This window comes from Microtus oregoni, unplaced genomic scaffold, assembly GCF_018167655.1.
Source record: "Microtus oregoni isolate MIOR12 unplaced genomic scaffold, Mior012 000028F_ref0000031, whole genome shotgun sequence".
Taxonomy (NCBI): domain Eukaryota; kingdom Metazoa; phylum Chordata; class Mammalia; order Rodentia; family Cricetidae; genus Microtus; species Microtus oregoni.
Genome location: NW_024543087.1, coordinates 18,880,779 through 18,906,876, shown reverse-complemented (window position 1 = coordinate 18,906,876; position 26,098 = coordinate 18,880,779). Strand labels below are relative to the sequence as shown.

Genomic DNA, 26,098 nt, shown 5'->3' with positions numbered 1-26,098 from the left:
TAATTTAAACTTTTTCATTTTAAAATATGGTCTCACTTAGCCCAGACTGGCCTTTAGCTCACTATATAGTGAAAAGTGACTTGTAACTCTTTTTCTTTTTGCCTCTGGTCCTGGTTAATAATAGATATTTGTTGAATAGTAAAGCTGTTAAGCTATTCACAAACATTTATACTCTCCAGTGTAGCATAGGCAGTTTTTGTGACGCAGACCTCAAATTCATGCATAGAGCAGTTGGATACATCTCTAACGGTAATGCCACTGTTGCAACAATAGGCATATTTTGCCTAGCATGTTGGTATTCTGGTTCATAACAGTCATATCTGGGTAAGACCATTGATTTGTTGACTATCTCAGCAGCCTGCATGGCAACCACTGAGCCCTATGAAAACCAGCCAGCAAAGCAGAGGCTTTCAGTTGAGTACCAGCTTAATTTCTTCATATCTTGTATCCAAAGTGTGAGGGATATTCAACATTAAGGTCTTATCAACTAGTTCTTGTGGACAACCAAGAAAAGGCAAGAGCCTGCATTGTTTGGAGGTCCCCTAGGGTCTCCCTCATCAATAACTCCTTTGGTGGTATCCCTCACCTGGTACTAGATTTCTGTTTTGGTTTGTTTTTTTCTCGTAACCCATGACTTTTAAGACTGGCATTGTCTAGTCTTGCAGGGGATCTGCCTTCAAACTCTCTTTTCTGTTTTTAAATTGGGTTACCAAACAGTAGATTTCCAAGAGGCTTATTTAAACCCCATTCATAGTAATCCTCCTGCCCCATGTCTTCATACATGTGCCCCATTTCTCTCCCTATTTGAGTTTTCATGGGTATTTTTGAAGATTATGAAGACTAGCCAGGGGCCAGAGACCAGAGGCCAGGTGCCAGGGGCCAGGGACTAGGTTTGTCACTGATGATAAATGATGAACAAACTATGGTTTAACCCACAACGAGACTTCAAATCTATAGGAAAGAGAGATAACTAACCAAGCAATTATAAAACAGCATGATCAATTTTATCATAGTCTATCAAGTACTCTAAGAATATTTTCAGGGTCAGTGAGGCAGACACTCTCAATATGTCTTACCCATGTCTCATGGTTGCTTTAGAACTTAGCAGCATGCTTGTCCCTACATTCTTTCTGTCTTAACACTTAGTACAAATATCTCCACTGGAGGACTATCCTAAGGCTTCCAAGACAGCTTCACTGCATGTGTTAAACTAAAAAGCTTGCAACAGCCCTTTACCAGTGACTAAAACACAGTGGGGCTTAAGTATCCAATCCTGAATTAGAACTGGCATTTTATACCTGTAATCCTAGCACTTGAATAGCTGAAGCAGGAGAAGAGTGGTAAGTTTGTGGGCTATAGAGTTAGTCCACGTTTCATTTCCCTTCCCCCAAAAGTTCAATTCCAAGGTGAGAATTCACCTTGGGGGTATACCTGAAAGATGAACACAAAATTCCTTTCTTAAGGTTTGCTTGTCTCCTCCCCTGCTCTCTCCATTCCCATGTAAGTTTCCAGAAGTACCTTCGAATGTATCTTGTGTTGTCTTCTAGAGGATCCTGCACAATACAGGTGTCTCCAAATCCAGTAGTCAGGAAAGACTTCTCAGAAGATACACTTGGGCAGATGAGTGCCACTCAGGTGCCTTCAGAGTGGTGGAAATAAGAGTGTTTCAGGATTGTGGGCTAGCTCTTTGGTATCCTTTGGTGGAGACCACAGCTGGGTATAAGTGGACTGCCAGCATCCGTCTTCTCTTTCCATTTTAGCAACTTTTACAATGAACCCAAGTTTCTCTTAGGCTATATCTTAGAGCTATAAAATTCATATTGTTTCATGATCAGCCTTTATAAAAGATTAAGGAAAATCAAGCTACATTTATTTCTCATTTATTGACAGATTCATTGCCTGTATCAGTGTGAATGATAAGTCAGCAAGAAGAAGAATGGGACAGCCAATATGCTCAGTGAGATAAATTACCCTTGATAGGCTTGATAGGGTAGACTCATACTGATACATCAATGCTGATGTGGTTGTATTGTCAAATTAATAGTTGAATGTTAAGGGTCATTACATTTAGCACTGTTTGCCATACCATTATATATAATAATACTCAAGAATAATGTGTAATTAACTGTGGCTGACTGACAAGGCAAAATATGGAGTAACCAATCATATTGTATAAATACACATCACTGAGTACATGTGGGAAGCCAAGGGTAACTTGAGATGTTTCAGGACTTTCAGCCTAGACTGTGGTTTTGTAAGGCCATCAGTCATAGAGACTCTATTTATAGGTCTACGCTGGTTGCAGCATCTTGGTATCCAGTCTACCTTGCTGTTTATCTTGATCTTTTACTTATATTCTCTGTAGGGGTGACAAAGAAGAGATCCCCAGCTCCTCTTTGTCTAGAATGGCTTTCTCTGTGTGTTTTCATGATTCATGATATTTTCCTTCAGCCACCAGCACTTACTTTCCCTTAATCTCCTTTATGTGGTTTGCTTTGAACATTAGCAGTTTATAACCCTCTCTCATTGTTCCCAAGTCCTCTATGTGTCTAAAGCTTCTCTTATAGGTAATAAGGAATGATGAAAGCTTATTAATGACTTTCACCATGAGCAAGGGTGGACGAGACCAATCCAGGCCTTTCCTTTCACAAACTGTTTTATGAAATTTACAATGGCCTGGAAGGACCATCTGCTCTGCCCAAGATAGCTACTTAAATCTTCAGAATCATTCAGGTGTTATGTGGTCACAAGGAGGGCTGAGACAATGCTGTAATTCATTTGTGAGAAAAAAAATCATTTTCTTTTTAGTATGAGATCCTTCTATGAAGCTGATATCCAATAGTCTTACATACTGGCCCCTTTGATTAGGGGTGTGTGTGTTTGTGTGTTTCCTATGAAGTAAGGAAGAATTATTTAACTTATCCCTCATGAAAGAGAAACCAAGTCCTCAGAGCTATGAGAGACGCTGTACCTCCCTCCCCCCTCCTCTCTCTCACCCTCTCTCTCTCTACATCTCTGAACTAGGTTTATTTACAATATAAAATGCCTTGTAGAATTATTGTTCCTCTCCCCTTCTATAAACTTTCTCCTATGCATTCCTTATTTTTTCCTCTGCAAATGCTACCTATGAAGTCTACCCTTTCCTCAATGATAAATCAACTGTCCATGTCCTCCTCAATTCAGGGTCCTACTCAGGCATTATCTACTGATCAGAGTTATAATAAAATATAAAAGCAGCTTTCTCATGCTGGTCTCAAGTCCAATGAATTGGGATGCATGCCTGCCACACACACACACACACACACACACACACACACATCACTTTATATACTGGTGTGGAACTATAAGGATGGAGAATAGCCTCCCTTGTAAATTAGGTCATTTTTAGCTTTGTACTACTCTTGGGTTGATTTTGTCTTTGTTCTCTCTGGTGGTTTAATGGTTTGGGTTTCCATGTCTAGCCTGTCATAGCTGGACCATAGAGTACCAGCAGAGTCTACAGATGGGTCAGTTACCTGGGGAGCTGGGTTACTATGAAAACAAAGCACACCTGAGGCTACTAATTAGCAAGTCTAGGTCCCAGAGTTCAGTACCTTTCCCTCATTCTGAGAGCCTTCCTCCTGCTGGCAAGTTAGTCACCTTGGGTGTCCTTTTATTCAAGATGGTGGCTTTCCTTTTATATGCCTTGCCAAGACTGTCAAGAACTCATAATCAGACAGCAGGAAACTACTTTCTTCACAGAATTGCCCTGCTGGTTCTCTTCCTCTTGCTTCCTTTCTTTTCTTAACAAAGTCATGCATGTTCTATCGCAGGTTCTTCTAGTTTCATATATTGCTAAAGCCAGATGATTAGGAAACAAATACCAAGGACTCTTCATGATGAAGACCCCTGTGTTGACCAAGGTTTCTGTCCCGCCTGGTCCTGCAGTTGTTCAGTCCCAAAGAAATGCACAGAGGCCTACATTAATTATAAACTGCTTGACCTAGAAGCTCAGACTTCTTATTAGTTAATTCTTATGTCTTCCATTAAGCCATTATGTTAGCCATGTGGCTTGGTACCTTTTTCAGTGAGGTAGTCACATGTGGCTTGCTCTATGTCTGGCTTCCTTTCTGTCTGGATGATGACTGTAGTGTGAAACTTTTTTCTTCCCAGAATTCTCATTGCCCTGCCTCTACTTCCTGCCTGGCTACTAGTGAATCAGCGTTTATTTAAAATACAAGTGACAGGGAACAGACCAATGTCCCACAGCACCCCTGCATCTCACATCTTAACTGCCTCTGTGTAAGTTTCTAAAACAACATAGAGAAATCTTCCTGACTTCTATTTCTGTCTTTAGCTAGAGGCATAGCTTTTAAGAAATATTTTAATATAGGGTCCCTATAAGTAGATCAAGCTGGACTTGAACTCGTGATTCTCCTACCCAAGCCTCCCAAGTGCTTGATTATAGTCAGGTACCATCTTTCCTAATGAGAAGTTTTGGTATTAGGGTGTTCTCTGGGTCTTGATGAGATGGTTTGCTTCTATAATCACAGCCCCTGAGGACATGAGATAGGATGATTGTAAGTTTGAGTTCCAGACTAGCTTGGACTACAGAAGAGAGGGCTGGGGGAGAACACTCTGTATCTTTGCTCTATGGAAAGGAGCCTTGCATGAACCTTGAATAGTGTTGCAGATATTTGCAAATTCACCTACATGGGCTGGGATATGCTCTGTAAACTAAGTATTGCTTTGATTGCTTTGGTATGTAACTCACAGAGGAATTTCTAAGTAACCCTAGGTAACCACTTTCAGAGAATGTATTGTAATTTGAAATGTAATGTAGTTCAGCCAAAAGATTTGAGAACACAATCATTGCTAAGCAGACTACCACTCTCCTCTGGGTCTCTCTTGTAATGCACAAATCATTTACTTGGCAGGTTCTTCATAACCCCACAAATTGAGGTCCTGAGTCAGCATTCCACAAAATGTGAAAGTCCAAACTTCATCCCAACCATAGGCACTAAGACACACTAAGATTTATGTTTAACTAGAAATCTAACTAACAGCTATTCCACTGTGAGGTATATAACTAAAGAAAACCAATTTCACATGGTAAAGAGACATCTGTATTCGTATGTCTAGTGCAGCACTACCTACAGTTGCCAAGATATGGAACAACCTAGGTGTCCATCAAAGGATGGATGATAAAGAAAATACATTATGTGCTGCTATGGTTTAGATCCTAAGTGTGTCCCCCTGCCAAAGATGTGTGTTGAAGTGTGGTACTCAGATTATGGTGATATTGGGAGGCAGTGAGTGGGGCCAGGTTAAAGAAGGATATCATTGAGGACATGCTCTTAAAGATGATAGCAGGAGCTCAGCTCCTTCCTCTCTTTATCTTTCCTTTCTTTGCTTCCTGATCAATGTGTAAGTCTTCATCTCCCAACCCCAATGCCCCATATGCTTCTGCTGTACTGTACTACCCTCCTACAGACTTAAAGGCCAAACGGCCATGGGCTGAATCCATGAGCCAAAATAACTATTTCCTACTTTTAAGCTTATTTCCTGAGGTATTTTACCAGGACATCATCAAAGATGCTGATGCTAAGTGAATTCTAGAACAAAATTTTGCTTATTTTCAATTTATAAATAATAATATCTAGGTGTTCTTTTTGTTTACAGTTAGTGTACTCAGAATGTTCTTTTTCCTTGATGCGACCATACTGTAAATAGAATTTAGATCTCCTGATTATCATATAAGCTCAGGTCACCTGAAATATACTCAAAGTTCTTGGTACTGTTGTAGTAGGGAGCGGGGCTCCTTGTTTGTCCTGGCCACCCTGCTAGCTTACACCCAAATAATCACACAGAAATTGTATTAATTAAATTACTGCCTGGCCCATTAGCTCTAGCCTCTTATTGTCTAACTCTCACATCTGATTAACCCATTTCTATTAAATCTGTGTATTACCACATGACTGTGGCTTATTGGCAAGATTCTAACCTATGTCCATCTCAGGCCAGAGATTCACAACATCTACCATTCTGCCCTTCTTTCCAGAATTCTGTTCTATCTTCCCCGCCTACCTGAGATCCACCCTATCAACTAGGAAAGGCAGTTTCTTTAATATCCAATGAAAGCAACACAAATACAGAAGGACCTCCTACACCATATTATAATAAATATACACAGAAAGATAACACTAGGGCAATACTTCTAGTTAAACAAAATGTAACCTTGAAATTAATTTTTCATCCAGCAGATGGTCCTTAGATGTAACTATTAAACTTTGAAAGATTTTATTGTTGATTCAGTGGACCATGCTCTCCTGCTGTCCTCTATCTACTCTGACTCCTACAGTCTTTCCTCCCCCTCTTCTCACATGGGCTCACAGAGACAGAAAGGGGAAACACAGAGGCATTGGTCTGCAATAGGTCCTCTGCATATATGTAACATATATTAGCTTGGTGTTTTGTGAGACTCCTAACAATGGAAGCAGGTGTTTCTCTGGCTCTTTTTGCCTGCTCTTGAGACTCCTTTCCTAATATTGAGTTGCCTTGTCCAGCCTTGAGAGAAGGGGTTTACTATGTCTTATTGTGTCTTATTTTGTCTCGTTTGGCTGTCATCTCTTGGAGGACTGCTCTTTCTGAAGAGGAAATGGAGTGGGATTAGATCTTGGAGAAAGGGGGAAGTGGGATGAGCTGGGAAGGGGGCAGTGGGGGAAACTATGGTTGGGATGTATTGTATGAGGAAAGAATCTATTTTCAATAAATTTTCTTCTTTTTTATACTTTTAATTGAGCTATACATTATTCTCCACACATTTCCAATTTTAAAAAGAAAGATTTTGGTTTTTTTTTAAAACATCAGGAACTTCATTAAAAATCCCTTCACCAAAGAATAGTGAAATAATATAGGATGGATTATAAAAAAATGAAGTGGTATTTAATGGAGCTCTTGAAATCTTTACTTAGGTATTTTGAAGAAAGAATTTATTTTCATTGGTTGTAGTTTCTACATGAAAGCAGTTTGATTTTAATTGGCATCTGGGGCTCTGCTAGGGTATTGACTTTGTATCCTTTGCTGGACAGTTGGCATTTCCAAACACATGTTACTCACAGTTCCTGTTCAAGAGCTTCCCTATCTGAAAGTTACCACTGGTGTCTTATACCCATTCTTCCACCTCATTTTCTGATTCTCTCTGTTAGTTTTGTGCCAAAAACACCTGAGGCTGTCAACTCAGTGAGAGAAAAGATTGCTGTTAACTTGCAGTTCTGGCAGCTGCAGTACATGGTCAGTAGGCCCACGGCTTTTGGGTCCAAGTCAAAGGTCCAAGTCTCACCATGGTGAGAGCAGATGACCAAGGAGACCTGCTCATCTCAAGGTGGCTGGGAAATGAAAAAAAGGAAGAAGAAAGTCCAGGGTCTTGTGTTTGAATGAAAATGTTTCCCATAGGCTCACATATTTGAATGCTTGGTCCCTGGTTGGTGACAGTTTGGGGAGGTTGTGGACCTTTTAGAAAGTGGAATCTTGTTAGAGGAAGTACATCATTGGGGAGCAGCTTTAATAGTATATAGCCTTGCCCTGGTTTCAGTTTGCCCTCCGTTTCATGTGTGAGGATAAATATGTGACCTCTCAGCTTCCTGCTCCAACAGCTGTGCCCATCTTCTGTCATGTCCCCGACCATTACAGACTCTCCCTCGGGAACTATAAGTCAAAATGAGTCACTTTCGGTCATGGTGCTTTATCAAAGCAACAAAACAATAACTCATACACATCCTAATATCTACTTCCAGGGCACAGCCCCGTCACATAACTTTCTTCTTAGCCCAACCTCCTGAAAGTTACACCATGTTCTACTAGTGACCCAGGGTAGAGACCAAACATGGGACTTCAATGCATGGGTCTTGGAACACACTTGAGTCCCAATGCACAGGAACCCATCTTCAGACTTCTGGTGAAAACTTCTGGAATTATTCTCAGCCCTCACCCCTGGGTCTCTAGTTACCAGCGGAAAATTAAGACTATCCTTACTGTTTCAGCAAAGCAATTTAGTTCCTTGCCTCTTCCATTCTAATCTGCGCTGATACATTCTTTTATCACAGAAAGTATTATTAATATTTTCTAAGCAAAGGGATTATCTAACAAATCCTCCATGCTTAAGGAGAGAGAAGCTGAGAAATTAGTTTTTTTCACAATGCCTCAAACAGAAAAATTAAAGTCTTAGCAAAATAAGTCTTTTACATTTCCACCCACATCACTTTTTATTGTTTAAAAATTATTTTTAAAATATCATAAGCATGGATTGTGAGGGGTAAATTTGGAAATACTGATGGCAAAAAGATCCTGGAAGGTATTGGAAGACCTATTAGCTGATACTCATTTTTACTCAAATGAGGTAATTAGCGTAATTAATAGATCATGAGGATGGAGGAATACAGGGAGGCCAGGAGACCACCTGGGTGGCTATTGTAGTAACAGGTTAAGAAGAAGCATAGAAAAGAAGAAGAGTGGAGCCAAGCAATGCGTAGCAGACGGCATGGAGAGAACCAGTGTGTGACATGGGAGGATAAAGACAAATACTGGGAATGGAGGCCATTTTCAGTTTGTAGTAACTACATGGATGTGGGTGCAATTTATCTTAACAAAAAATTAAATGTGTAAGCCTGTATCTGAGGGTAGGACATATTCCTTTGTTCCTAATTATCTAGTGATGCAGCCAATCAGAGAGCTTGTTGACTTAATCTAGTCACTATAGAAAGTATTGCTAGGACACCCAGAATCTAACCATAACAGTTGTAGATGGATCTCTCTTGTTAGATGTGAACAGCCACAACTGGGTGATGAATGTGTGCTATTTAACAGTGTGGTTTATTTATTTATTGGTCACTGCGATCCATCCATTTCTCTTGAAGGGGCCATTAAAGCTTTCACTTTTTGACCTTTTCATCTGCTTTTGTTGGCATTTACTTTTATCATCCACAAAATAGAAAAAATAAGAATAATGTCATTCAATCAAAATCACTAACAGGCCACTGTTCTGAAAGCTATGAATCCATGAACTCAGATATGTTCTCTGGCTGTAAACCAGAGATTATCTGTGATGGTCTTAAAATATTTTTTTTATCATAATCAGGGAGAAAAGGCATCTGAATTGGAGGCCAGACAACTACCTTTAAGACTCAGGCTGACATTCGCTAGACAGCCCTTCCAGCTGGTCACAACTTTCTCCTCTGGGTCTCACTGGCTTCTGAAAACACTGCTAGGTTAGCACAGTGACTGGTGTTGTCGCTAACAAAGACAAGTAAAGCGCTACAGAAACCGATGGGATATTACATCAACCTTTTATTACAGACCAAACAGCATTGATATACTCCTTCTCATAAAGTTCACTCTGCCTGTAGCTGCTGTGATAAAAATCTTAGGGGAAAACAATCATCTTTTTGTCTTACAGTGCATAGTGTGGGATTGGGACTCCAATGGCAAGCATGACTTTATCGGAGAATTCACCTCCACCTTCAAGGAGATGAGAGGAGCCATGGAAGGGAAACAGGTAGGTGGTTATCCCAAACACTCTCTAGAGTGCACCTTTAGCTAAAAATGGAAATGCTAGCCAGATGGTGATGGCACACACCTTTATCCCAGAACTTGGGAGGCAAAGATAGGCTGGTCTCTGAGAGTTCAAGGCCAGCCTGGTCTACAAAAGCTAGTTCTGTAGGCTCCAAAGCTACAGAGAAACCCTGTCTCAAAAAAAAAAAACAACCAAAAAATGGAAATTCTAAAGGCAAATCTTCCATGATTGAGTCTGATGGAAATGGAGGATTGTGGGATATGATTCTAGAACAGTCCTAATGAAAACCATTCGGTGACCTTGTCAAGACATCACCCTGAAATAGAAGTCTCTCTATTTCAATTCATTGAGTGGTTCAATGAATAAATGCCTAATTTCCTTTAGCTAAGCAATTTTGGAAAAGTAGCATTACTTTCCCAAGGGCCACAATTAAAGTCAACACTAAATGATAAGCCATCACTCCCTGGATAATAAGGAACACAGCTTAGAGAAACTGCTGCTGCAGTGAACGTACAGAGTCAGGCCCTATCGAGCTAATAAGTCAATGCCAGCTTACCAACACCACCTGCTGCAGCTCCAAAGTGTCTCATAAAGCTGCATCCTGCCCTCCTCTATAAACAGAAATAGTCAAATCAATAAGGAAGGGAAACATTTCATCTTTCGGTTCCCAAGAGGCCATTGAAAGTAGAATTCTAACATTCATCATGACTGAAGACCACCAAGCCTAGACGCTTCCAGATAAACAGAGATAAATCTATAACTCCCACTGAGGCCATGAAATGCAAGGCACTGCACTTTTCTCTATTCCGGAGATACCAGGAGAATTTGGTTCCACCTCAAGGCTCTGCACCTCTGCTGACACATTTATATGGCAGGGGCAATTCTTTTCTTTGGTGATTTTAAATCTGCTGTGCCTGGCTATAGGTGGGCAGTGACCAGCCATGCCAACATTGTCTCTTCTCTCCTGAAGCTAACAGACCGATAGGAGCCAAAGTAGAGTCTAAATATGAACCAAATAAACAAAAACCTAAAAGACATTTACAATTTGTGAAGGGTGTTATTTAAAAAGAAAGACAGGACTGAGAAGCTGGCTCCTCCAGGAAAGGTACTTGCTACCAAGCCTATGAGTTTGACCCCCGAGGATCCAAAAAGTAGAAGGAGAGAACCAACTCCTGTAAGTTATCCTCTGACATCTACATATGTGCATGGATCATTCACATGTGCATATATATACATACACAGAAACACACATGCCTATCAATATATATAGATCTATGTGATTATTTTAAAAATTAGAAAAAAACAGTTTAGTTACAAAATGAGTTACAAGGTAAAAGGTAACATTTAGTTTCAGATCCTTTAAAGATAAGAAGCCCATCTGGCAATGAGTAAGGGAAAAGAGAGAAGAATGATTTGAGGTACTGAGGTAGGAAAGAGCTTGGTGTGCTCGAGGACATGGAAAGTGACCAGTACAACAGGTACAGAGAGGATGAGGTGACCTTACATGGAAAGTGGTCAAGATAGTGGGGGCCAGGATGAGCTGGCTCTAAGCGCATCACCTGAATGCTAAAAGGACATATTCAAACTGTGATCTGTAGTACAGTGACCACCAACCACGTGACTATGTTATTGGATCCACCTGTCAGTAATATTAGCGCCCCCTTCAAGTGCTTAGTAGCCTCATGCAACTGGTGGCTGTTATATTGGATGGTGAGGACATTGATTTCTCCATCAATGCAGAAAGTTTCATTGGGTGATGCTGGAAAAGATCAAATTGGTTTGAATTTGCTAAAGTATTGTATTTGCAGTCATGGGGCAATAGCTAAGTTGGTAGAATGATTGTTGTATAATCATCAAGGCCTGAGTTTTATCACCAGAGCCCATGTTAGAAAGTCAGGCATGGTGGCATGCTCTGCACTAGGGAGGTGAAGACAGGAGGGTAGCTGAGGCTTATCAGCTGGCCAGCCTAGCCTGGCCAATAAATGATCCTATCTCAAAAGAAAAGGTGGATAACCCCTTAAGATCAACACCTGAGATGGGTCTCTGGCCTGTACATACATGTGCACCCATACACACACACACGGGGGGGGGGCTGACTAGTGTGTAAGCATTTACAGAAAAGAGGAAGTACTTGGTTAGGCAGCCACTACCATAGTAGGACAAGATACAAGATGTGATAATGACCTGGACTGCATGACACTGGACAGGGATGAAAGTAATAAGATTTAAGAACTGTAAGATTTGTTGAGAGATGGGGAATGGGAGGGAGGGAAAGGACGATGCAATGATCCTGAGAAGGGAAGTTTTGTGGAAGAGGCCCAGTTGGTTACGAAAGTCAGAGAATCAGGTTTTAGAGGAACTACCATCTATCTGAAAAGGTGTTTTAGGTTCCATCAAAGAGAAAGGGTTAAGACTGAATGAAGGTGTTGAGTAAATAGGGAGAGCTGACAGACAGGAGAGCGGAAGCCTTGAACCTGAGAACCCAGTGTCTACAACAGAGGGAAAAAGAGGAGCCCCATTGTTCACCCTCCCTTTCCTTGCCTGGGTCAGCATGCTGACAGAACAGGGTAATTTCTTAACTAATCTTCATTAATTCTTGAGTATCTCATAAGCATCTTTAGTTTGAGGAGACCAAGGGAAAGTTTTGCAGCACCAAATAAGAGGGCAACCCCAGGACCCTGCTGGAGAGGGTCATTAGAGTGATAATACTGATGTGTGAGTCTCAGAGTCACCAGGGAAGTGGTTCAGAGTCACATCCGCGGCCTCCTGGGTGGTAAGGCACTACTGTTATCTGCTGCTGAGTAATTAATTGCCCACTAACTTCCTACATGAAAACAGTCATTATTACTTCACGTTTTCTTGGTTGGCAATTTTGTCTGGTTCACCCAGGGATGTGGGATTCCCCTCTGTATGCTGTGAACAGCACTGGTTAATAAAGAAACTGTCTTAGGCCTGTGATAGGGTAGAGTAGATCTAGGTGGGAAAAACTAAGCTGAATGCTGGGAGAAAGGAGGTGGAATCAGGGAGAAGCCATGTAGCCCCACCAGAGACAAACACCAGAACTTTACCTGGTAAGCCACAGCCATGCGGCAAAACACAGATTAATAGAAATGTGTTAAATAAAGCTAGAGCTAATGGGCCAAACAGTGATTTAATTAATACAGTTTCTATGTGGTTATTTTGGAGCTGAGCAGCCAGGAACAAACAAGCTCCCTCTTCCTACTACAACCTAGGATAGTGCCTCCTATGATGCCATGAAACTTGCATGCTTTTGAGTATAAGCAGCAGAGAGGGCTGGTGAAGCTCTCCATGTGATGTCTGGATTTTGTTGTTATGTTGGTGGTGGTGGTTGCAGCAGTGGTGGCATTAGAGGCAGAGGTGGTGGTGGAGGTTTTATCCTGCAATGTATAAATATTTTTACAAAGTGGCAGAACAAAACTTGCAAGCAATAAAAGGCAGTTTCAGAACAATGGTGATTTTCTAGCTTCTATTCTCACAACATTTTTAGTGTCCCATTGGCCAAACCAAGTCATATAACCAGTGCATGGGCACTGAGGTCACTAGGAGGCCAATGAAGTGTCAGTGTAGCCTGCTATGTCTTCCTCCAAAGCTGCTTCTTTTTGATTGTCAAGAATAAACTTTTGTATCCCAAGTGGATGGACTCGGGGTCCATCTCCTTCAGGACCATGAACAGAAACGTCCAGGGAATGTTGAGTATTTGACTCTCAATTACTTCTGCCCCGTGAAATCTTCTGTAGTCTGGAAGAGCTAAAAATTGTTCTAGACAGTTATCAGTTAATTCCTCAGTTCTTGGTCCTTCCCAAAGCTTTGATTCTGTCCTTCATGAAGTGTCCTCTGGGGTCAGAGCCTAGGGAAAGGCTCAGAACTGAGGGACCATGAACTCAGTTAAAAAGAAGAGAAATCCAAGGTACAGAAGAGTCAAACAACCCAGGATAGGACACATAGCTGGAAAATGAAGGCATGGATATGCACCAGGTGCCTTGGTCTCTGTCAATTGCTCTCCCCTGCCATTTTCCCGAATGCCAGAGTTTCCACCTTGAGGCCACGTTCAAGCTATCCAGTTCCACATGCTTGTCCCCAGAAGCTTGACCTCATTCAAAGACTTGACTTCTTCTTGAAGGTACTCACTTACATGTGACCCTTTATGCTGTAGGTACAGTGGGAATGCATCAACCCCAAGTACAAGGCCAAGAAGAAGAATTACAAGAACTCAGGCATGGTGATTCTGAATCAGTGTAAGGTATGTATGTGTAATCCTATCCCTGCCAGGAGCACAATGCTAAAGTAGTCTTGGGGAAGAAGTTCAAGTTGTATGATCAAATGGGAAGAAGTTTTACAAGAGAATGACCTTCTCTAAGACAAAATTCATAAAATCAATGTAGCACCAGACAAAGGAAATGAAATTTGATGATGAATGGCCTAGAAGCTGTGACAGCCCAATACTACCTTTTCCTTCCCAGAGACAGTCCTGGCCCAAAAGAACAGCAAAGTGGAGGTGATAGCTCAGGCCCTTCTATGCACAGGGCAGTGCTCAAGAAAGATACTCAAATGGTGTGAGGAAGAGTGACTAAGTATCAGGCATTCCTTGTTCTAAAATAGTAATGAGTATTGAAAACATGGTTTAGGCCTCAGCCCAAAGGTAGTTGTCAATTAAAGCAATAGATAAGCCCAAATAAAGGGGAGCAGAGGGTAGGAATCTGCAGAAGTCCTGGGCCCATCTGTATGGACATTGAAGAACCCTACACAGATAACTTTTTATCCCTTTTCTTGACATGGAAGATGTCTTAGTTAGGGTTTTTATTGCTATAAAGAGACACCATGAGCACAGCAACTCTTACAAAGGAAAACATGTAATAGGGGGTCTGGCTTACACTTCAGATGTTTAGTCCATTATCTTCATGGTGGCAGGGAGAACATGGTAGCATACAGGCAGACATGGTGCTAGAGATGAAGCTGAGAGTTCTACATCTTGATCTGCAGGCAACAGGAAGTGAACTATATTCTTCACTGGGCAGAGTTTGAGCACAAATCCTCAAAATCTGCCTCCACAGTAACACACTCCTTGTTGTCATGCAACAAGGTCACACCTCTTAACAGTGTCACTCCCTGTAGGCTAAGCATTCAGAACATGAGTCTACCGGGGTGGGAGGGGGGCGTACCTATTCACACCACCTCAGCAGCCCATACTTTCAGTCTGCAGGGAGAGAGATCATGCTGTTACTAACCCAGGCCTCTCCCATGTAGATTCACAAGATGCATTCCTTCTTGGACTACATCATGGGTGGCTGCCAAATCCAGTTTACAGTAAGTTGTTTTTATGTTTGTTCTTATTTGGGGAATAACGGGTGGGAATGGTGTTGGGTTTGAGGACATGCAGAGACAAGAGTTTTTCAAACTCTTAAGCATGTTTTTAAGCCCTATTGCTAGAGTATGGCATGGGACCCTGTTTTGAAAGTGATATCATATTCCTGCTCCTTCTGGTGAGTATGATCCCTGCTCCTCAACCTCAGATGGGTTGGAAAGCCCCCCTTGTGCTTTCATTTTCTAAAGCAACTTCATGAGTTATAAGATGCTAGGCAGGCTGTAGATTGTCAGATCCCATGGCTAGGCAGAAGGATGGAAAGGAAGAGAGCCAAGCTGCTCTATTCAACGGAGCTAAGACAGATGCCTTAGTTGTGTTCATGTAACTGAAACACGGGCATCATTGTCAAACCCACTGAGCAGTAGCAAGGGAAAGCTATCCAAATGCTTTCTCAGGCAATGAAAAGGGAATCTCAAAGACCAGAGGACCAAGTTAAATCAGGTTGAGAGAGAACGGGTAACTAGTCTCAGCAGGTGAATTGAGGGTCATCTTCTATTTGTAATCCATGGTCTTGTGGGATTTAGACACTACTATGTATGCTTGGCTTAGATGGTTGATTCTCTTTTAATCACAAATGAAGGAGACTGTGATATGACTCAGTGGGTAAAGGAATATGCCAGAAGGCTAATGGCTTGAGTTTGCTCCCCAGGACTTCACTCGGTGGAAAGAGCAAACCAGCTCACACATGTGGGCCCCATCTTCTACATGATTGACATGAAAAACATGCACACACAAAAACTGTATCCATCTGCCCTGGAACAACTTGTCTTCACTCACTTGGCATTCAAAAATGTTCTGAGATATAGGCAGATGTAACTTTCAGGAAGAACATACTCAGATAACAAAATATAGGTCTACTGAATGCACAGGAAAGCAATATGGATTATAACATTGAAGAGATGGAATTTGTACTTAGCTATCTTCTTACAGGACTGTACTTGTGAAGCTGAGCTCTCTTTAGTTCTTGTGACCAAATCAGCCACATGAGGAAAACATGAAAAATGAGTTGTTTAAATTTTGTATGTGTTTCAGTACAACAAAATTGACAAAATCCATTTATTCCCAGGACCATGGATAGTGGGTCACAGGACTAAAAGAGGGAATTGAAACAGATGACCATTTGATGGGTCAGTGTCTCTTGAACAAAAGACTTACATGGCAGTTTGAATGAAAATGTCCCCCATAGCCCATAGGGAGTGGCATTATTTAAAGGATTAGGACACGTAGCCTTGTTAGAGTATGTGTGGTTTGTCGGTGGAAGTGTATCACTGAGGATGGGCTTTGAAGTTTCAGAAGCTCAAGCCAGGCCCAGTGTCACTCTCTCTTCCTGCTGCCTGCAGATTCAGATGTAGAACTCTTAGCTCCTTCTCCAGTGCCACATTTGCCTGAGTGCTGTCATCCTTCTAACCATGATTGTAACGGGCTAAACTTCTGAACCTGTGAGCCAGCACCAATTAAATGTTTTCCTTTAAAAGAGTTGTCATGGTCATGGTGTCTCTTCACAGCAATAGAATACTAAGATAACTTAGTTGTAATGTTGTAATGTCAGAAAGGTCACCCTATCAGAACTCAGCATTGCCCATTTACTTTGGAATGCTTACTGAAGCTGGTCACTGCTAGAAAGTCTAAGATTCTCAAGTGATGGAGCCACCTGCATGTACATGGGTGTATAATGAAGGCAACAAAAACATGTCCTGTGTGGTGATCTTATTTCTGATCTATGTCTATCTACAGGGCAGTAGTGAAGCAAGAAAATTTGTCAAGGAGAGTCCCTGAAATAGTTTCCCAAGATATTAGGCAAAAGACTGATGTCAGAAAACTATTTATAGGTTTCCAAGGGAAAGCTCTATTGATTTCAGTTTGTTTTAGATTCTGTAGATCCTAGGCTCTTGAACAATTCCTTATTCAACCTTCACAAGCTTGCTTTGCCCTTGGAGCTGTGCTGCAGAGCATCAGCTACCCCACAGGCTTCCTGGACCATATCCCGACTCATTTTATTAGTTCTTTGAGAATTTCATGCAATGGATTTTGATCATTTTTACCTAATTCCTCCCGAATTCAACCCATTTTCATTCCTATTGAAATTGTGTCCTCCTTTTCCACATCAAAGTCAATTTGTGTCACGCAGTTATTCTGAATGTGTGACCGTCCACTCATCAATGAACCAGTGTCTACACTCTTGGGGAGGCCTGAGACTGATTGACTTTGGAAGCTGCCTTTCATGCTCTATGTTCTTCAACTTTCTCACTTTTTTGACCTTCCCCAGCAGGGTAGAGGCTACCTCAGTGTCATCAACATCACCCAAGTCCTAATTTCCCATCTTCTCTGGGGCCAATTGATAGACCTCTGGTAGATATGAGTAGAGATAGCAGTCCAGAGCAGAAAATAAGGAGAGGAGAATGTAAGGTAACACTGAGAAGGGGCCAGGCCATTAAGGGCTCCACCACCAAACCCTTCTGTGGACCTCAGGTTAGACTCTCGAAGGAGAGTGAGAATTCTGCATGCTGGTCTAAGAAAATGCACCCATCACTCCAACAGCATTTGCTTCCAAAATGAAGCCAGCTTTCCTATTATAAAATTCTTACTGCTTTCATAAGACAAACTGATGTAAATTTTAAGCTGTAGTGCAGTTAATTAAAAGTAGCATGTGATTTAATTGGGCTTGATAGTGCCTATGTTTCACCCAGTAACTTTCCTGCAACATGAAAAGGGGTGGCAGAGACCTGAGAAGTGAGGGGAGGAGGGCTTCCTGGTGTGGAGATGGCAGGGAAGACACAAGAGGGAGGAAAGTCATTATACCCCTGCATCACCCTGAGGCAAAGATGCTCATAGGCTCATGATGCAGCCATGGCTGCTGAGCAAGACAAGTAGCTTTAGTCCTGAGAAACTCAGGTCCTGGAGAGTGATATTCAAGGATCAGAAGTGACACAAAGTTCTAGGTGTTCTCCATTTCATCCTGCAGTGAAGGACTCTTCCTTCCCTCCCACCCCTTCTGAACTCCAAGCACCTGTACTGGCCAGATACCCCTGCTTTTAGCTGTTTCTTGGGTTTGCCCTTTGATGGGTACCAGTCAGAGAGCAAAAGGGAAAAGCAACGCAGAAGACTCATTTCTCTAGATTTTCACTTCCCTGGCTGGAAACACAGAGACCTTTTTCATCCACAGAAGGTCACTGTTCCTAACACATGCCTTGTCCTTCATACTCTTCTTGCTGAGTTCTAGAAACTGTCCTTCCTACCCTTTATGATTGGTTTTACATACCCTTTCCCACACATTTGTGGGCCATCTCTTTATTAAACTCTGCCCAGTCTCCTCTTCTGAGTGAGCTATTTTCTGGAGAGACTCTGAGCATCTGGTGTGACATGTCACAGATGGCTAAGAGCAGCCTTTGTGACTTCCATGGAACTCTGGTAAAGCAGGTTTACCACTCCCAACATCAGACTGTTTGAAATACTGTTACTTAACCCTAAACTTTCAAGAAAAAATAATCAGTTTTAGCTGAAAGAACAAAGTGCATGAATAAATATGACCCTAGGGATTTGGTTTGAAACCACCCCCATGAACTAAGCATTTATGTAGGTGAATTCAAATGAAAATTGCTAGAATCTTACTTTATTATAATGAACAGCAGAGTATATTTAGGGGTGTGTTGAGAGATATCTTTGGATCAGCAGTTGAGGTGATTTGAGTGTTGTGCATAATGAAATCTTCAAGTAGATAACGAACAGGACAGGAAACAAGAGCCATGTGTTTCCGAGAAGTGAATCCAGAGGTGTTGACCACATACTACTTATCAAAAGTTACTGATGGTAGTGGAGAAGGGTGGAAATGGAGCACAAAGCAGATGCAACAAATCTAGTGGAAGGTGACAAGAAGGTGACCTAGTGTGGCAGCAAGAGAAAGGGCTATGTGGAAAGTAAGGTACTGAGTCTGGGTCTTGGATACAAAGAAGAAATTTTGGAAGCCAATGAGTTTAGGATGACTTGGATGGACTTGGTGCCTGACTAGCAAAGCCTGGCAGTGTTATTCATGGACAAATGCAAGAGAGCTACAAACAAAAGGATGGATTTGCTTAAGGGGATGTTGGAAGTGTGTTTGAATGTCCCCATGGATAACATCTACAAAAATGAAAGTCTCGGTTCCAAGAAACAGGTGTAATTGCATGCATCTCCATCTGGATGAGATAGACAAAGGGAATAAATAAAGGCAAGGGACCCAATGACAGGAAGTCACGGAAGTCCTCGATGGACAAAAGAAGAGATAGCAAAGAAGCAGAAAGTCCAGAAACTCAAATGACCAGGGGATGGGGGAGTTATAAGATCATGGGAACAATTCCAAGTGTTAAAGAAGAGGGAAAGAGAACAAGCAAGGACCGAGGGATGTGGTGAGCAGGCATAGGTCATCTCTAACAGAACACTTTCAGCAGAATAAGGTAAGAGAGACCCTGTGTTAGTGTGTAAACAGAAGATAAAGAGCATCATAGGTGTGAACTTAAGAACATCAACAACAAAGGGAGGATGGAAATTTGAGGGTCAGAGAGAAGCAGCGTTGGGCTAGGGTCAGGCAATAAGCAGAGAAGTGAAGTAAGGCAAAGATGCTTTGTGGAGCTGTGATGTGATTCAGAGAGATGCATTTGCCTGGAGTGTCAAAGTCCTGGGTTCAATCCCTAGCATCGCAATACAAGAAAGACAAACGATGTTAAAGGAGCCTTAGTCAACAATTCATTTTTGGTTATTTTAGAACATTTGAGAACCTGATGCACAACCTATATTATGTCAGTAGATAATGTGCACACTTGATGTACACACGACCGTGAAAAATTGAGATCACCCTGAGGACAAGCTTTATATATGCCTCATGAGAATCCTGGAGACATAAACACCAAGATCAACTATGGTGTCTCAACCTTAGAGGAGGTGAATGGGGGGTGGGTGAAGCAGATAACAGAGGGAGGCATGTGGTTTGACACATGGCACTGCAGCTAAAAATAAAACAAGATATGAGAACTTCATAGACAAAATATAATTATAGACAGTGCAGAAGAGGCAGGTGCTGTGCAGTGCTTGGAAAGGAGATGGTGGAGGAATTAAAGGCTTCCTTTGAAAGCTGTGGCTTTTATATAGATGCATAAAAATGTTCATTGTCACATAGATTTCCACAGATAGGAGCTTCTACAGCTTAAATGTTCAACAGTAAAATAACACCTGTGTAAACTACAGTACTTCATCTAAGTGGACTCTGATGAAGCCATTTTAAATTATACTTTCAAGGACTAGGTAATCAGAGGAAGCCATGTCTATGATAGCACCAAGGGAAAAGAAAACCAGAAAGACTCTGTGACTACAGCTGTACAATAGATCATCATGAAGCATGTCTCTGAGTGGTATATGTTTGCATATACATATACATATACATACACATATATTATATTTGAGTGGGTCCCTAGGAAGCATGTTGACCCTCAAAGCAATAGAATTGGGAAGTGAGCTCTAGGATCTCTCTGGAGGTTTATAGGTCATAAGGGTTTTACCCTCTTGGTAAATTAGAGTAGAGTATAATTATAATTCAAATTATAAAAGAGAATGTGTCTATGTTCACTCTTACTCATGCCCCTCTCTCTTCCACAATGGGAAGAAGCAGTAAAATAGCCCTGGCCAGGTTCTAGCAGTGAGCCCTTGGGTACCCCAGCCCTTGCAAACATGGCCCAGTTCCATCTCTATCATCTGTAAACGACCCAGCCTATAGGATTCTGGTATGGCAGTACCAAACGGATGGAAGAAACATTGAATAAAACTGCTAGAAAAAGAAGTAAAAATCACCTCCTAAGCTATAGAATCCCGAGCAGCAATTTTTATTGATCTTTTTGTAAAGCTACTTGTGTGATTTGTGATTGTAAAAATTAAAGATGCTATTTCCCACTTCCTTCTGATTTTACAGTGTGTTTAGTAATATGGTATTATATATGAAGCTGAATGTGTGTTGAAGGGAGACCGCTAGTTAGTTCCTGGCTGCTTAGCCCTGAAATAATCACACAGAAACCATATTATTTAAATCACTGCTTGGCCCATTAGCTTTAGCTTCTTACTGGCTAACGCTTACATCTTAATTTAACCCATCTCCATGAATCTGTGCATCACCACCAGGTCTACCAGCAAAGTTTCAACACATCTGACTCTGGCAGCAGCTCCATAGCTTTTCTTGACTCCACCTCCTTTCTCCCAGCATTCAGCTTTGTTTTCCCCACCTAGCTCTGTTCCCCTGTAGCTCTGTTATAGGCCCAAAGCAGTTCCTTTTTTTTATCAATGGTAATCATAGCATACAGAGGGAAATCCCACATCAAATGTGGATTCTCCCACTCTGACCATCAAATCGGAAGCCTGGATTATTTATTCAAGACTTTGTCAGAAAATCTTTTTTTACTCTAGCACATTTAACATGGCTTATAGCTACTGAGTATCGTGGCTTAAGCTTCTAAATCTTTATTTTAGACTCCATATTAAATACTGATAGACTCTGAGATACAAGACTAAGCCCTACCTGCTCACACATACCCTGGGTACAATAAGAAGAGAAGACAAATGTTTTACCATTTCCAAGAAATGAGCCAAGTGGGTTCAGGAAAATATTTTTTTTTTCCATGACTGCCTTGTGGAATTTTGTGGAAACAGAAAACAAGAGTTTAGCTTATCACAAATAAAAAAAAAAAGACCAAAGTCTGCATCTCCTATTACCTGGTTTATTGCATAAGTCTGAATTGTGTCTAATTTTTTATAGCTGCCTCAGAATGTGACCATATACATGTGGGGTCCAGGTAATAAAAGATTCAGCAAGTAACTAAATTCTGCAACCCAGTGGCTTGTGTCCAACAGATTCCACCAAATGACTAGTTAGTCCAGTGTTGGGCAGGTATCTGAAGAGCAGGTTGCTTGGTGTAAAAAAACAAAAATTGTCTGAAGATGCATTCAGTCTTCACATTTACCCCCTTCCCAGAAGCAACTCCACACGCCAGAGACTCGGCAGAATCCAGGGAATGCTTGGCTTTCTTCCTACGCCCCGTTTTCACAGTTGCTCCCCACATCTGCTTCAAAACGTGAGCAGCTTCCTGGGAGCCTGCTCTCGGCTGCCCGCTGAGAAGATTGGCGCACCGGCCAAAGACCAGGTTTCCTTAAGTGCTCTCTATCAGAAAATGAAAACTCGCCAGCTCTGCTAGCTTGCTGGCACTCAGGAAACCGGGTGTCTGCAGCCACCTCCACAGACTGGCATTTTCAGTCATTTCCTTGCTTTTAATTCTCAACTTAATCCCATCTTTCACTGCCCCCCGCCCCTGTTGCTTTCTAAAATAAATCTAACCTTTCATTGCATTCTCTTCCCACCATGGCTAACTTTAAAGAGCATGGAACTCCTGGTGGAAGGCCACCTCCTGAAGATGGATATTTTATCTCCAGCTTCTGGAGGAACACTTTAGAAATAATTGCTGGGCAGAGGAAAAAAAGAAGCTGCTATATGCTTAAGACTGTCCATAGGCACATGATGAAAGATCTGTATGGCAACTGCAGGAAATACTAGCTGTTGCAGGTTTATTTCCTTCTTCACCAGCTAATGCTGTAAAGCCTGTCCCTGCCTCTCTGATGGACATAGATAGATACAAGTACTAATCCTATGGGTGGCTTCAGGCCACTAAAACCAAGTAGCCCGATTCTAACCTTCTAACCCAGCCTTCATATTAGTCTATTGTCCAGCGGGTGTATTAGCTTCTTTTCACCACAAATAAACCTGTCTCTTCTTTCTCCTAAGACATCCAGCTCCACATGAAATAGGTCACTAAATCCTATTGGGTTCCCACCCTGCATGTGTTTAGTGACAATTCCCTTCTCACCACCATCTCTGTTCCACCCTAGTTTATTAAAACTAATGAGGTTCTTCCAAGCCTGAGGATGCAGGAGTCCTAGAAATGACTTAACAGGGTTCCTTGGGGTTTACAATATAGGCATGTTTTTTGCTACACCCCAGTTTCAGCTCTAAGATATGTTAAAAATCACTTTTAAATGTATCTTTGCTAAAATTCTATGTCTTCCTATCTGATGTGGTACACACTTCTCCGTGTATCATGTCACCATCTAGATGAAACACCCAGACTCAGACACCAGCCATTGGCAGGAGCATGACTAGAGCATCTCGCCTGCCTGGGGAAAACAGGAGAGGTACTTCTGTCTCCAGTTTCTGCTTTTCTGAACGGGTTTTTCTCCATCCATTCTACCTGATTTCATCTCCCAGTTTCACATCACCCCACTGATATGTGTCTGCGGTCACATGATACCCTTGACATTGCAGGTTCTGAAGACCTGAGGTTGACTGGCAGCTTACATTGACAGTCAGAAGGCACAGGCAGGATGCCTTCCATTGTGAGGGATACTGTCATGATAGTTTTGAAAACAGAAGTAAGATGGCTTAGCAGGCCTGAGACTCTGGTTCAATCTTCAGCATTATTTTAACAATAATAATAACAACAAAAGCTGTCAACGTTTTCCAATGACTTATTCTTCAGATAATGTATCATCACAGTAAGAGCCATATGTCAAAATAATCTCTGGAAAAGGTGGCTGTTTGGTCTGGGGTTTTGATTTGACAAGGTCTTACTACATAGCCCAGGCTAGCCTAGAACTGATAATCCCTCCGCCTCGGTCTTCTAAGCACTGCAATTACAGGTGGATGTCATCACACCAAGCTTGGGGTTTCCAAGAGTTTTTAACTGCTTTTCTCAGTAGGAAGGAAAGTGGTGACATCACATCTGACCACCATAGCCCTGGCTTACCTTTTAAACTCAGTTGCATCTGTGAGGAGCTGTTGCCTCCAAAATTTGTCTGAGAGAAAAAAGTTGAGAATGGTGGATCTCTGAGCTGAATTTATCTAACCCAGGGACCTACAATAGTATGATAAATGTCATCTCTTGTTCCGTAGCCCAGGCTGGCCTTGTTTTACAACCCTCCTGAATCAGCTTGCCTTCCCAAGTGCTGGAGTCAACAGCGTGTACCGTCACTCCCAGTCTCTGAGCCCCTCTTGCATGTTCCTCTAAGAGATACTTTTCTAGAATTGTCTGCATGCATTTTGACCATATTTTTCTGGCAAGAGCCTCATGAGCAGGTCCCAGGGTGCTTCCTGTCTCCTGCTCAGAAGTCATGGAGGTTTCAATTATCTCTGGCTTGCATCACAGTGCTGGATTCAAGGGAGTTTCTTTGTGAAGGTTGGTTCTCACTTTCAGGATGAAGCCCATCCCAAAGGATAGAGCATTTGAGGTCTCTTTGGGGCCACATCCATCCACCCTCAGTAGACAGTCTTCCCATCCTTATCCATCTGCCATACACATTTTGATTGTCCTTCCCGTCCCTCCACAACTGTTTAATCACAGGGAACTGATTGATTCAAGACCACTTCCTCTGAAGTTTCAGTTACATTCTGCCTCCTACCTGTCAGTCTCTCTACCTCTGATCATTTTTCAGTGAGGACATTTATACCCCAGTACATACATTAGGATTTTTGAAAATATTATCATGTATTTATTGTACATAGTGATTGGCTTTATAAAGATATTTTCATTCATTCATAGTTTGTATTTTGACAAAATCACTGACCAGACTTTCTCTCTCTATTCTGCTAATAGTCATCTTCCTTTGCCAAGACAGTCTGACTTCAGTTCCTTTATCATGTGTGTGTCTGTGTGTGTGTGAATCTATGTATCTATCTAAAATCTAGTATCCACAGGCAAGAGAAAATGTATGGCTTTCTGAATCTGAGTTATTTTGCTTAACAAAATGAATAGGATCCCAGAGCCATCTAATTTTCTGCTGAAAATATAATTTTATTCTTCTTCATGACTGGAAAGGACTCCATTGTATATATGTATACATACACCACAATTTCTTTATCCTGGTCATCTACTGGTGGATGTTAAATAGAGACTTGCATGCTCTTTAGAGGTATAAGAGTATAATAATGAAGCATTGTTTTTGGAGGCATATAGACACAGCTTTAAACACAACTCCACCCTATAGTACCTATGTGATCTTCAACACATTTGGGCATCATGATTATTAATAAAATAAGCAACAATCTCTACCTTATAGTTTCATGTAGGAGAATAATGCCAATAGATCAGACTGTAGAGAGGGAAGTTTTAGCAGGAGTTATTCCTCCTTTTCCATGATTGTTCAGTAGTGACTCTCTTTCCATGATCTTCCCTATTGCACACCTCCTACTTTCATCTTATCAGTAGATATTCCTTGTCAAGCATGAACATGTTATTCTGAAAATAGAGTTGAAACCTTCCTAAGTTAATTTTTAACTAAGTCCTGTAGAGAAGTAAGGAAGGAAGGGGGGTAACTTCATGAAAGAAAGCAAAGGAAGTTTTAAGTAACTCACAATGGCTTATTTTTATTTTAATTGATTACAGGGCTACAACCTAAGACAAAGTAATGTATTTTCCAACCAACATTACTCTTTAAGTGTAGCTTTTTATCCTTCCAGAATGCCCCATTTTTAAGCCCAGGGAGCATCTCAGTTACTAGTTGTAATAGAATTTTCTAATATAACACAGCCAAATAATTCTTGTCTTATAATCCCCAAGATCATATGAGAAAAATAGAGCTTTCTTATTGTTAGGGAGCCAGGAAGCACATTCTATTGTAGTATGAAGAGAAAGAAAAGACAATATAACATAAGCATTCTACTCTCTCCCATGGCATCACTTTGTAACTTTCCCCACCCTAAGCTAAACTGTTTTTGAGAGGTCTTTGCTGTCTGGGTTATTTTGATGGTGGTACTGTTGGAAATCTGAGATGCTTCCTCTCACTTTAACACCCTGGGCTTTAAGTGTTCAATGTTAAGAAGTATTTGATAAAGAACCATCTGAAGACTCTATCAAAAAGTTGACCTCTTTTAAGGTTAGAAAGGTGGCTTGGTGGTTAAGAGAACTAGTGTAGCGGCGTAAACGAATGCAGACAGATTGTAAAAATACATATAGTTTTAATGTAGAAATAGACTTACAGAACCACCGTTCCCGCGGAGACCAGGAAAGCAGAAGAGAGAGCTCAGAGCACACTCACCAAATTTATAGGCAGACATTAGCCCGAGGCGAACATGTCCCCCAAGGGGCGGGACTTATCCCTACAAA

General features: G+C 41.5%; 1 protein-coding gene across 3 annotated transcripts in view; it reads left to right on the top strand.

The window, feature by feature from the left end:
• Window positions 1-26,098, top strand: part of Cpne4 (copine 4) — a 464,454-nt gene that overhangs the window by 408,874 nt on the left and 29,482 nt on the right. For all 3 annotated transcript variants that reach the window (XM_041677389.1, XM_041677391.1, XM_041677390.1), the window contains exons 8-10: window positions 9,434-9,532; window positions 13,725-13,811; window positions 14,816-14,875. In XM_041677389.1, the coding sequence (XP_041533323.1) occupies window positions 9,434-9,532; window positions 13,725-13,811; window positions 14,816-14,875 (246 nt within the window). The remainder of the gene's footprint in view (window positions 1-9,433; window positions 9,533-13,724; window positions 13,812-14,815; window positions 14,876-26,098) is intronic.